Below are 14385 nucleotides of genomic sequence, written 5' to 3' on the forward strand. Positions count from 1 at the left end.
AAAGAATATTTATTGGCATTTCCAAGATAATACAAAATGCAAAGACAACAAAAAAAGACAAAAAAGAAAAATAATAAAAATACAAAAATGCAAAACTTAAAAACAATTAAAAACACATAGAATTTCCATTGCTTACTTTTCTTTTGACTTATTTCTCAGACCTCCTCACACCTCCCCTCTCTGTATTCCAATTCAAATTATTAGCTCAGCAAATCCTCACCTTTTAATTCACTTTAAAACCCAATTTTACTTTATCTAAACTTAACTCTCATCCAAACTTGTACATCAATACTTATTCTTGAAACATTTTCTAAGATCGACCATGATTCCCTTCCATGAATTTCCCAATTTTCATACAAATAGCAATAGGAAAAAGAAAACAAATTATGATTATATACCTTGTAAATTCCCAATCTCTATTCCACCCATACCCCCTTCCCGGTTTCAGTCCCCGACAAATGTCAGTCTGTCTCAATATACAATCAGTGACTGCTAGTCACAATGGCTATGTGTTGTGTCCAGAATCCCAGCCACCATACCTCTGAATTGTAGTTGCTATGAAAGAACAGGAGAAGAGGACTAATAGTGAGTTCTCAGAGGCATCTGGTTGTCTGCTGATGGAAACAGAACATTGCTCCAGGTATGTTCTTATTAAAGATGTAGGAGCCCAGTCGTCTTTTGCATCTGGCCGCCCACCTTCTAGGCTAGATGCTGATAGCTCACACTGAAGTATGCCTGGTTTTCCCAGTCCTCATTTGTGAGGAGCAATTTTCTACTTGGGTTTCTGAAGCTGACTAGCCACATGGCTGGAATGCAAAATAAATAAACCTCCTGGTCAGCATAGTCTTCAAGTCACCCTTTCCTCTGTTTTTTTGCTTTTATTAAATGCTTCCTTTGTGGTGAGAGAATCGCAATGTTTAGCTAGCTAAGCCAAAGGGCAAAAGTTACAATTCCAGGCAGTGCCCCCACTTCTGTGGTCTGCTTTTTTCACAGTGCAGTGTGCAACTGTGAAAACACAGGAGCTAAAAAAAGAAAAAAAGGAGTTAGCATTCTGATACTAAAAATAAACCCTATGGCAACAAAACGCACACAATGCCTCCGTTTATTCCAGAAGGTCAATTCCTGAACAGGAACTTACTTCTGAGGAACTCATCCTAAGGCCCCAAGACACATAGGTCTGTGTATCCCAGTGCCACTGGTTTGCTACATTTCGGGCTAGTATACCAGTAAACACAAGACATCGTAAAGTCAGAAGAAATAGGCTGATGGATCAGTCCAAACTTCCACTTCATCCAGCATCCTTTGTCCACCAGATTTCTCTGGGAAGCCCGGAAGCAGAGTTTGGATAGATGCCGTGGAGGCTGGTGAGATGAGATGTGTAGGGCAGAAGTCAGCCATATAATTCTAGTCCACCCGACACACCTTCCTCCATACTGAGTGATACAATGGCAACACTGAGATGAAGGAGGAGGAAGTTGATTGGCAGTGCCATTGCCTGGGCTGGCTGTAAGGAAGAAGGCACGGAGGTGAGGGTTCTCTGAGGTTGGTGGGGCAGCATCGCCATTTGGTCTGACAGGCCAGCCTCTGCTGAATGCAGGGCCTTCTTCCATCCTTGTTCCTCAGCAACTAGTATCCACAGGAACAACAGCATCTGCCATATACCAAGCCAGACCATTAGTCTATCTACCTGGGTATTGTCTACATTCAGTGGTTCCTCAGGGGTTTAGGAAGGAAGGTTCTCCCTGCCCTACTTGGAGGTGTCAGGGATTGAATTTGGCAATTTCTTAATGCAAATAATGTACTCTACTACTGAGCTACTGTGGCAAGTATTTCCACTTCTGCACTCATTTTTGCACCTATTTTGGCTGGCCCCAGAGACATTTGAACTATAGATGATTTTCCTTACCCCAGTGAAACACAATAAAACTTACAGAAATGGGAGTAAAACACGTCTTTCTATTTTTGTAACGGGAAAAAAGCCCAACTTGCATACCAGACTAGTAAATCACTACTCCCTGTTTCCTAGCTTGAACTAATATCCTTGTGTTCTATTGTACTCAGTGGGACTTCTCAGAAGACTGCGTTGTTACTAGGAAGTAAGCCCCATTGAAGTTAGTGGCTTGTTCTGCTGCTAATCTAACACCCTGTTTCTCACAGAGGCCAACCAGCTGCCCCTGGGATGTTTACGAGGAGAGCGAGAATGCAATAGCCACACAAGTGCTGTTCCCAAACCCATCCCCAAACTGGAATTCAATGATATACTGCCTCTAAAGGTTCTATATAACCATCAATAGCCACTGGGAGCCCCCATCTTCTATGAATTTGCCCTTCCTTCTCCTAACTCCAGGGAGGGAAGCCCACTGTTGCTTTTGCAGGGGAAACTCTGGAAATAACATGATGGGCAAGTAATTATAATTATAATTGATTTATTATTAATAATAATATGATTAATTATTATGCCATGTATATGCCAAAATGCCTTCTAAGTACTTTACAACTATAAAATCAATACATAATTAAAATATGCAATAACATTAAAACATCCTTTACAAAAATATACAATAAAGCAACCATGATATCAGGCAGGCAGCTTTACTGTACTTTTTTCAGTGTCCGGTAAAAACACTTTTGTTCAAATAAGCCTACCCAGTTATGTAGAATGTTGATATGTGCTTTCATCTGATTTTAGCTTGTGAATTTTTATTTGTTGTCTGTTTTAAATTATTGTTGTTAATTCTTTTTAGCAATGATTTTACACTTTTGTCCTTATTTGTAAACCACTTTGAGGGTTTTTTATTATAATTTTATTTTTACAATGAGGCATACTATAAATTTTACAAAACAAAAAGATTTAAAATATTTTTTTTAAAAAACAACAACACCCAGTTAAAACAATGAAATCACCAGTTCAGGGGACGTTCAAAAACTAAGGAGGTCAATTTCACAGGATGAAACTCAATTTCACTTTCTTCTCCCTATGTCATTTGAGGAAATATCCATCTCGCCTTTTAACAGGCAGGGAGGAAACTGACCAGAGCAAGTTCTTGTTTGCTTTGTGCCTGTTTCATACCGTTGCAAAGAGGAGAGAGTGATCACAGGCTTGGACGGAGATGGGAGAGATGTCTCAGTTCCTTTTCTTGCCAAACAGACACACACACACAAACGAAAAACGCAGGCATCTAAGGGTGGGCGGGTTCTTGAACTGCATTGCCTTATTATGCTCCCAGTTCGCCCTCCCTTGACGTCCTCAGCCCGGGAGGCTAAATAGAAGAAGTTGCAGGCAGCGGTCAAACAGCTCCAAATTGCTCTCTAGGGAAGTAGGCGAAGTGCGTAAAGACGAGGGGCCAGGGCGCAGAAGCAATAGGAACAGACTGAAGTTGCGCCACCAGCGAGCGCATCTGCCCTGCGTGGAAGTTTGTGGTTCGGAACGCTTTAAGTGCCTTTATTAAAGCAGCCGGGGTTGCTTTTTCAAGAATGAATGAAATGAAAGTAGCAGTTTTGGGCAGCGAAGGAACAGGCAAATCTGGTAAGGCTCCCCTCTCTTTGACCTCCCTTTCCTAGCTACCTGAATTGCTGTTGTATATCCGTTTACAGGCACTTTGGGATAACTTAAAAAAACTACTGGAGTTCTCCATGTCTCTCTCCCCCCCCCCCCACCGCTTTTTTAGCTGGGGTGAGGGATTGTTTGGTGTGTTTGTGATATAATCTAAAGTTTAAACGAAGTTTATAGGATAAGATGCATGTGTGTGTGTGTGTGTGTGTGTGTGTGTGAGAGAGAGAGAGAGAGAGAGAGAGATTTTTTGTTTCCCATTCTTTTGAAATACGATCAAGTGATATGTGTCCAAGAGCTGTCTTTATTTATTTTGCGCAAGAAAATAAAATTATTTCCATATACCTCATCCAAACTGCCAACATTTCACAGGCCCTGCTTCTGTCCCGTTAACAGCATTTTGACTAGAAAGTATCTGTATTTATTTATGTTATATATTTTTAAAAATACCCTTCTTTCAAAATACCTACTTATGGTTGCCATTTCCCCGCCAAGACCTTGCTGCTATGCCTTTAGCAGCACTTTTGTATAGAGCAGTGGAATTTCTGTCAGTGTATATCTTCAGTACCTAGAAAAGTGTTGGTTGCTTAAGTTCTAAATGTCATTTTTCAGGCACAGGAGGAGAACTGGTTGAATAAAAGTTAGCCACTTTAGCTCATGTGAGGGGTGGGGGAGAGTGTGTCCAGAATTCTGGGATTTCTTCAATTTGAAATTTCATTTTGCAAAGCAGTGTTTGAAATAGCTGAAAATTCCGATAGCTGAATCTGAAAGTGCAAAATTGAAATTGGAAGGTCAGCTTTTTGAATGGTACATTTTCTTTCTCCTTTTTTTAAGAAGCACAAACTCTCTAATGCTGTCAGTTTAGCAATATTTTCTTGGGCCCATTTGATCTACAACGGACTTAACTTCAGAGTTAACATGCACAGACATCTCCGTGCATCAACTTTCCAAATGTGACATTTTGATATCTCAGGTCTCCCGACCAATAATTTCCAAAACTATGCCATTGGCAATGTTCTCCAAAACTAACTCTAGAGTCTATAAATCCAGATTTGCACTAAGATCTGTAAGCTATTCACTTGCAATAGCCCAAATATTGCTCCAGGGGTTCCTTAAGGATGCATTTGGGATTCACCCAGTGGCACCTCTCCAGTGTAAAGCTTTAGCCATTAATTAAATGTGTGGGAGAATTATCATCATCAACAACAACATCATCCTAATTTGGCATGGGAAACCCCATTGCTGATGTTGCCAGCTTGTTTTGTGCAGACATGATGAGTTGATTTTGTTGTTTAGTCGTGTCCGACTCTTTGTGACCCCATGGACCAGAGCACGCCAGGCACTTCTGTCTTCCACTGCCTCCCACAGTTTGGTCATAGATGAGATGATAGGATAGCCATTTTCAGCTATCTGAAGGGATGTGTCACATGGAAGATGGAGCAAGGTTGCTTGCTGTTGCTCCAGAGATTAGGACCCAAACCAATTGATTCAAGTTGCAAGAAAGGAGATTCTGACTAAAAATTAGGAAGAATTTTCTGACTTGACAGTGGGATAGACTACCTTGGAAGGTGGTGAACTCTTCTTTATTGGAGATTTTTCAACAGAAGTTGGATGACCACCTGCCAGGGTCTGTAACTGTCATTCCTGCATTGCAGAAGGTTACGCTAGATGACCCTAGTGTATCCCTTCCAACTCTGCAATTCTTTGAGTCCTGCTATTGTCCCAAATTATTTTGTGCAGACCCGAGTCCTGCATTGTCCCAGATCAGTGATCAGTGTCCCATGATCAGTGGCAGAGCTGCATGTGCTTCTAGTTTGAGGAGTAGATCTGATTTTCTGATTGCTGACATAGGATAGATGTGCCACAAGGGTATTTCTGCAGTGCAGCTGACTAGCAAGACTAGTCTTCTTTATTTGTCACATTTCTCTCATAACGTTTCTTCCACGGAGCTCAGAGGGGCATGACATCCCTGTGAAATAGTAAGTTGGGCCAGAAGATGGTGACGAGCCCAGGGTCATTGTTGAGCTTGATGGCTAAGCAGCCATTTGAGCTTTTTGGTCTCCCATTCTACCACACTGCCCACTTTTACTGTTTTGTTTTGACAATGAAACTGAAAATTCGAGTCCCAGGGGGTCTGCAGGTGCCCAGGACTTTGTCTGAAGGCAAGTGATGCCACACTCTTGTGAAAGTGAAGCAGATTGCAGTCTGAAGAGTGTCTGGATGAGAGATTCAGTGGGTTCCCCATGTTTAAGCATCTTGAATTCCACCAAGGGAGAAAAGACAGACTTGAATGACATTCATAAATGAGTGTTAAAAAGGGCCTCTTCATTCTTTCCTCTTCTGCACCAAGTCCTTCCTCACCAGGGATCCATTGTTGGTCTCTTCAGCACTAGGGACCAATTAACTGCCTGGAGCATCTTGCTTTTGTCTCCTTTTCCAGGAAAGTGTCAGTACATTCTGTGGCCAGGCTCCAGCAAAACTAAGTCCCATTGAAAACAAAGGCAATTGTTAGTTGCAGCCAACTTTCTCCATCCATGAGGTTTAGGGAGATGGGGATTTATTGCAGTGTCTGTCCTGCAGATGCACACAAGTCCATGTAACCTAGTTGTCATCAGTGCCAGCCCACACTTTTGTGTCATCATGGCTGGCCATACTTTGGGCCAGAATGAAGTGTCTGTTGCTGGTAACTACATATATCACAAATGAGAAGCAGATAATTTATTATTGTATTTATATTTCCAGAAATAGATGCTTGTGGGATTTCTGTCTCAGTGCCAACTTTGTGGGTACTGTGCACGTTGCTGTCCTGCCTCAGGCAGCAAAATGTCTTGGGCTTGTCCAACAGGTTGAAGATCATTTCTCATGTCACATTTTGTTCTCTCATTGCAGCCCTTACAGTACGCTTTCTGACAAGGCGCTTCATTGGAGAATATGCTTCTGACTCTGGTAAGCCTCCACTAACTTGGAAAATCTGTATCTACTTTGCCTCTTAGGTCCCATCTGCACTATGCATTGAAAGCAGAATCACAGAATTGTAGAGTTGGAAGGGACCCTGAGGATCATCAAGTCCAACCACCTGCAACACAGGAGTAGGGAATCGAACCTGCATCCTTGACATTATCAGCACCACACTTTAACCAACTGAGCTATCCAGGCTGACTCATACCACTTTATTTATGTATGAATGAATGAATGAACGAATGGCATTTATATCCAACCTTTTTCCTGAGGAACTCAATGTGGCATGAATGGTTGTCCTCTCCACCATCTTATCCTCACAAGAACTCTGTGAGGTAGGTTAGGCTGAGAGAATATGATTGGCCTAAGGTCGCTCCATGAGTGGGGATGTGAATCCTGTTTTTTTTGTTTTTTTTTACATGAGCAGTGGCAAATCTATTTTGGGGGGTTTTTTTACAATCACGATCATGTGTGTCCTCCTTCTCTTGTCTCACAGAGTGCATCTATACAAAGCACGTTTGTCTGGAAGGAAAGCCCATCAACCTGGAAATATATGATCCTTGTTCACAAGTAAGTTAAAGAACACTGCTGACAGCATGCTTTGATGTTGCATCACGTCACATCACTCTGAAGGTCTTTTAAGTAATGTTGGGAAATAAAGCGCAGGAGAGGGGGCTGCGAGATCCATGGTTCTAAACTGAACCCCTAATTAAGATTCATGTCTTCGATGTCAATCCATTTTGATCCAAAAAGTGGTCCAAACATGGTTTGTGGTTGCGTGCTCCTTTCTGGGATGCAAATAATTGAGAGGGTTGGGTTGGTGTTGGTGGAAACCAATGGCTGGGATCAAATAATTATTTAACGTATGCATCCACATTTGCATCCCATAGCCCATAATCTGCTTATGCAATTCACTGCCACGTGATGTTGCAATGGCAATAAGTTCACATGCTGCTTATAAAAAGGAAGTAAGCTGATTCTTGGAGGATGGTGCTGTCAAGGGCTGTTCCACTTAGGTTCCAGTTAGTTGTGATATTTCTGAACACCAAATAACAGGGGAGAGCCCAGGGGGGCTGGTTTGCCTCTGTTATAGACAAAATCTTGGGCTGTAAATCGACCCCATATAGGTGTGTGCACCAAAGGTTCATGTGAACTTACATGGATAGTTGGTCTGGACCAACAAAGCAGTTATTGTGATTTTATATGTATTTACATGCTAATAATAATAATAATAAGAAGAATTTATTATTTCTACCCCGCCCATCTGTCTGGGTTTCCCCAGCCACTCTGGGTCGCTCTCAAGAGAATATTAAAAACACGATAAGACATTAAAAACTTCCCTAAACAGGGTTGCCTTCAGATGTCTTTTAAAAGTCAGATAGTTGTTTATTTCCTTGACATCTGATGGGAGGGCGTTCCACAGGGTGGACACCACTACTGAGAAGGTCCTCTGCCTGGTTCCCTGTAACCTCACTTCCCATAGTGAGGGAACCGTCAGAAGGCCCTTGGAGTTGGACCTCAGTGTCTGGCTGAATGATGGGGATAGAGATGCTCCTTCAGGTATACTGGACCGAGGCCGTTTAGGGCTTTAAAGGTTAGCACCAACACTTTGAATTGGGCTCAGAAACATACTTGGAGTCAATGTTGGTCTTTCAGGACCAGTGTTATGTGGTCTCAGTGGCCACTCCCAGTATCCCCCTTTGTTCTGCTTACCTCAGCTTCTCATACTTCACTAGAAGCAGCTTTCATAGGTTATTGTTAAAGGTGAGAGTTTCCAGGGCAAAGTATCTAAAAGTCAGTGTTTACAGTCATTAAGGTGCTCTATGGTATGCTATGCTGTCGCATCCTCTCATGCGATGGGTCTGTTACCTTCTAGCCTCGACGGGGGAAGTTGTCTCTCACCGATGAGCTCCACTGGGCAGATGGGTTTGTGGTCGTGTACGCAATCAGTGACAGAGCCTCCTTTGCCTTTGCGAAAGCCTTGCTGTACCGGATACGAGAGTGCCACATGTCGGGCTGCAAAAGGTAAGTCCATCAATGGCTGGAGCTAGGAATGTTGAAAGGATTGTGATAGCCATGAGAGAGTCTGGTTAGTTCTTATAGTTCCCATCCTGTTGAACATATCTGTACTACAGGGGCTGCATTCAGACAGCCCTTTATTCTTAGGGTCACGGGTTTGATCTCCACATTGGGCAGGATATTCCTGCACTGCAGGAAGTTGGACTGTATGATCCTCGTGGTCCCTTCCAGCTCCAATTCTATGATTCCCTTATCCCCATCCTTTTCACACTTTATGTAATCTTTCGCATGACGTAAGAGCCACTTCTGCAAATCTAGTAGAAATCTCATGCTCATTCTCAGGTTAACGACTTCCAAAAAATATCTGTTTGTGATGCTGTTAACCTGGAAAATCACGGGTGTTTTACACTGTAATCTTCCTGTTGTCTTCGTGGATCACACCACTGCCACCCAAGCAAATCTGTGGTGCCGTTCTGGCATATAGGACTTTCCTGTAGTTTTCACAGTGGGAGCAGAACCTGAAGAGTGGAGACATGTCCCATGATGTCTGCTGTTGTGTCATACCATGTCCACTGAGTATGAATGAAATTTAGCATGACATGAGGGTATATCAAGCCGGTTCCATAATGCAACAGGTGACACACTGTAAAATGATGGTTAGACGCCAGGACAGTAGTCCTAGCAGTATAACCAGGGGAATTAATGCAATAATCCCCATGTCTGATCTGAATGCATCCAGAGTTTTGCTGGCCTGAGAGTCATTCCTTTTCCGTGTAAATAAGCTAAAGGCAGCATAATGACTACTTACACATTCCAAAAATGGAGGAAACACATCATCAAAGGAAGGACATACAGAGTTGCATCTGCTAGCTTATAAACACATTTAGAAATTAATACAGTGGTACCTTGGGTTACAAACACTTTGGTTTACAGACTCGGCTAACCCAGAAGTAGTACCTCGGGTTAAGAATTTTACCTCAGGATGAGAACAGAAATCATGCGCTGGCGGCAGCGGGAGGCCCTATTAGCTGAAATTAACCTCAGGTTAAGAACGGTTTCAGGTTAAGAATGGACCTCCAGAATGAATTAAGTTCATAACAGAGGTACCACTGTAATAATAATAATTAATAATGACACATGATAGAGGATCTGTAAAACAGGACACAGGGCTACCCTATGTAACATAGAAAGCCGTTGTGGTTTAGTGGTTAGTGTTGGACTAGTTCCTGGGATTCCAGGGTTCAAATCCCTGCTCAGTCATGAAACTCACTGGGTGAACGTGGGCCAGTCAAAGTCTCAACCTAATGCCACCTTTAGCTCCTTGGACAATAGAGGTAATATAACTGCAATAATAAATAAACAATAATAAGCAACATCAGAATAAAATGATCAACAAATTGTGTTTTATGAGTTTTTCCTCTCCTCAACTCTCCCTTAGGGCTGCAGACTCCACTGTCATTTTAGTTGGGAACAAGCAAGATTTGTGCCATATGCGTGAAGTTGGCTGGGAGGAAGGGCAAAAGTTGGCCCTGGACTACAAATGCCAATTCTGCGAACTGTCTGCAGCGGAACATTGTCAGGAAGTGGCAGCCATGTTCACCAAAGTCCTGAAGAACGTCACCTCAAACGCTAAGGGGAAGGAGAAAAGGCGGCCTAGTGGGTCAAAATCTATGGCCAAACTGATCAACAACATGTTTGGGAAGAGGAGGAAGTCTGTTTAAGGGAAGGTCCTCCAGCCGTGATCAGGGCAGGAAGAAGATGCACACAAACGAAGACCTAGTCAACATGGAGATTTTACTCCAGTGAATTTCATTTCTAAAGAGCTTCATTTGAAAGGAAGCCATAGAGCAATACTGAATCATTCACACATTGCTTGAAGTCTGATGGATGGTTGACTCTCATAGGGACCTGTGACCTGTCTCCGCTGAAAAGAGTTGTATTTGAGTTGACACATAACACAAAAGTTCTGCCTGCAGCGATTGAAATATGATGGCAGATCCAGACATGCACATTTTTTGCTGCTACCGCCAATGGGTAGGCAACAAGGCTTTCTTGACCCAGCTGATGTCAGTCAACACTGAGTCCAATTGAAAGCAACGGGACCTAAGCTAACAGCAGAAAACGACATTGAGCTGGACTTGGGCTGGATCTAGACACATCAAAGAAACGCTTCAGAAAAATGTGTTGTAACCATTATAATGAGAAATCCTGATGGCAAAAATGGAACTCCACAGTGCCATCTGGTGTCACAGTGTTATGTTGCATGTAAAACGCCTACAAAATGCTTTTTATTTACCAATCTAGCTGAGTCCTAGGACCAGGATCAATGTGTCAACAAGGCTGAGAAGGATACATTGTGTGGAGACTAAGCCCCCATCTGCACTATATATAAAAAACTATATCATACCACTTTAAATAGCCATAGTTTTCCCCAGAGAATCATGGGAACTGTGGTTTACTAAGGGTGCTGAGAGTTGTTAGGAGACCCCTATTCCTCCTCACAGAGCTACAATTTTCAGAGTAGATTAACAGCCAATCTCTCTTTTCAATAAACTCTGGGAACTGAAGCCCTGTGAGGGGAATAGTGGTCTCCTAGCAATTCTCAGCACCCACAACAAACCACAATTCGGAGCATTCTTTTTTGGGTGGAAGCTTTAAATTTATAGTGCAGCCCAGATTGCAATAACTCTAAATCCTTAGGGTCTGCTTTCGTCCTGACATTTACTTGTTCTATGGATTTAACCTAACAGCTTCCCACATCTCTTCTCCATTCGTGTTTCTGTTTATATACAATCCTATGTATGTCTACTCAGAAGTAAGTCCTGCCTTGTCCAGTGAAACTTACTGTCGTGTATAGGACTGCAGTCTAAGTCTACCTAAAACTATGTATGGTTTACTTCTACTTAAAAGCTTCCAGGTAGTCCATATTATCAGCAATAATTGGTTTTCTTACAATAAAATATGCTAGTGCTTTTCAGAAGTATTGCAAGCAAAGACTCAGGGCACAAATTCGTTCCAAAATTTGCTTATGCTCATTTCTATGCGTAAATGCACATTTTGGTGTCTCAGCAAAATAAGAGTGCCCGGGGTTCATGCTGAGGAGCCTTGTGAGCAAAGTAAAAAATAAAATTAAGCTTTAAAGAAAGTGAGGAGGAAGCACCCAACCAACATAAAAGGGGAGCCTTAACTGAAGTATGGAAATACCAGAAGACTGCAAAGTGCAGACCACTGGTCATATGATTGTGGAATGAAGGGATGGACACTCACAAACTCCCCTTGGTCATCTCAGGGGAGCTGTAAGCACTGCAAAAACCCTGCACCCCAACCCTGAGAATTTCACCATCATTTTCTTTCTCCTTTGATAAGTGCAATTGTTTTATTATCCATTGATGGAGTACGGCTTTAAACAAGAACTTGCGAGAGAACTCTTTTACGCATCATTAATCCATTCTGCCTTTCAACACTGTTTTATTATTGCATTTTATGGATTTCGGGCCATTTTTGGATTACGTTTGTTGTTTACTGCCCTGGTTATTTTTAATTAAGGGAGGTTTATAAATAATAAATAAATAAAGGGCAGAGTGAACTGGTGAGAAAGAACCCTAAGATCTTACTTGGAAACCTCTTCCTCCGAATTGCTTGGCAAATTCTCAGGAGCAGTGAAAAATAGATAAAGCCAATACATTTGTTGCTTGATCGGGGGAGGAGAAGTTGGGTTTTATTGCTCCCCACAGCAACCTTTTAAGAAAAAAAAAAATCCAGCTCTGACTAATGCTGACATTGTAATGCCCTTCACACAACACTTGATATTGTTAACTGGTATCCTTGTGTGCTGGGGTCTCAGTTCCTGGGGGTGGTGGGGTGGATTAATTACCATATTTTTTGCTCTATAAGATGCACCAGACCACAAGACACACCTAGTTTTTGGAGGAGGAAAACAAGAAAAAAAATATTCTGAATCTCAGAAGCCAGAACAGCAAGAGGGATCGCTGTGCAGTGAAAGCAGCAATCCCTCTTGCTGTTCTGGCTTCTGGGATAGCTGTGCAGCCTGCATTCGCTCCATAAGACGCACACACATTTCCCCTTACTTTTTAGGAGGGAAAAAGTGAGTCTTATAGAGCAAAAAATACGGTAACTGTTCTGTCTTTCTCGATGGAAAGACAAGTTTGCAGTGTAGAGGGAGATGGTCACTGAGCATAGGATCACTATGTGGAACTCAACCACATATGGCGTCATTTTAGTGGGAATCAGAATACAGTCCACCCCACTATTTCCCTGTGGGGAGATGTAGGTAAAATTCCCAGAGCCTTCCCAGTCAGTTAACCCATTGAGCCAAGGAACTAACAGCAGCAGCAGAGAAAACATGTTCCCCTCTTTATTTTCAACTTTCTTGGGCATATGAGACTAATCACAATTATCTTTAATTTTTGCTTATCCCTCACGAAAAAAGGGCATTTTCGCTGGCCAGGTTTAATTTAAATCCATCAAACCTCCTTTGGAGAAGGTTCTCAGGCAGGGTGGAAGGAGAAAGAACTTGCCCATGTGAAGACCACCTGCTGGAAACTTTTACTCATATGGTTCTTAAATGTAAACTCTATGCTGATCTCCGCCAGCAGTTTCTAGATCCCCAAATGGAAACCAGAGTTGGAGGTCATACGTTTTCTCTTACTGGGGAATGATCAGGAGCTCACCAAGTTAGTGGCTAAATATCTTTATTTGTTTTTTTGTCGCAGAAACACATTGCAGACGTCTGATCTCCCTGGAGACCTAGAGATGTAACGTTAGACTGTTTTGCCTCTTTTCATTTGACAATTGTTATGTGACATTGGGAAGGTGGTAATTCTGTATTGATTTACCATGGATGTTTGTATATGATGCCGATTAAAGGTTTGATGATGATGATGATGATGATGATGATGATGATGTCGTCCTAAAGTCAAAGTCTTTTGCTTAGAAGTCATCAGCCATATAAATATGGTTTTGGTCACCTCCTTGAGATTTACAGACGTTAATGTCCTCCTGAATTATGTTCTGGTCCTTTGGAACTTGACAGAGAGACAATCAAACTGGCAAGGGGCACTCAGGGTAGCTAAACATCTAACACTTCAATACTGGGACAAGAGGTCTGCCCTTACCAGTTGTACCATAGGCAGAAGATATGATTCATCTGGCAACTAAGGATGGTGGCCTTCCACAAACACAAGAGAAATGGAAGTTTTCAGATATAGTGGTACATCGGGTTACATATGCTTCAGGTTACAGGCTCCGCTAACCCAGAAATAGTACCTCGGGTTAAGAACTTTGCTTCAGGATGAGAACAGAAATTGTGCTCCGGCGGTGCAGCGGCAGCAGGAGGCCCCATCAGGTTAAAAACAGTTTCAGGTTAAGAACAGACCTCCAGAACTAATTAAGTACTTAACCCGAGGTACCACTGTACATACTCTCCTTCTCAGATTGATTTGCTTGAATGTCTGGGCAATGGTTTGGTCTGCACCACGACCTGCTTCCCCCTCACTCCTCCCCAAAAATGTATGTACAGAATGTGTTGATTTGATTTATTATGGCTTATTTTTCATTGTTTAACTATTTGTTTTTGCTTTGGGGCAGAAATTCAATAAAATTCAAGTTGAAAACTCACTGAGAAAAGGCAAACAACCTGCTTCATACAATAATGCAAAATGTTGTAGTGTGAAATGGAGCCTCAACAGCTTTTGTGGGGTCTTTGCTCATTGACCAGTCCTGGGCTGCACAGTCTACAGTTTGCATAGCACAAATGTCCTTCAGTACATCTCCTTCTACTGCTGACTAGATCAGAACAGTGACGGGGGAAGTCACAGTCACAACTTAAGGCAGAGATT

General features: G+C 42.3%; 1 protein-coding gene across 1 annotated transcript; it reads left to right on the forward strand.

Moving 5' to 3' along the window:
• Positions 1-3136: 3136 nt before the first annotated feature.
• On the forward strand, positions 3137-14083 carry RERGL (RERG like). The gene is made up of 5 exons (XM_081878607.1): positions 3137-3526; positions 6440-6496; positions 7005-7078; positions 8385-8533; positions 9966-14083. The coding sequence occupies exons 1-5, from the start codon at positions 3475-3477 to the stop codon at positions 10246-10248; spliced, it is 615 nt and encodes a 204-aa protein (XP_081734733.1). The 5' UTR covers positions 3137-3474; the 3' UTR covers positions 10249-14083.
• The last annotated feature ends 302 nt before the right edge of the window (positions 14084-14385 follow it).

This window comes from Podarcis erhardii (assembly GCF_964252035.2).
Source record: "Podarcis erhardii genome assembly, chromosome: 10".
In the NCBI taxonomy this organism is placed as follows: domain Eukaryota; kingdom Metazoa; phylum Chordata; class Lepidosauria; order Squamata; family Lacertidae; genus Podarcis; species Podarcis erhardii.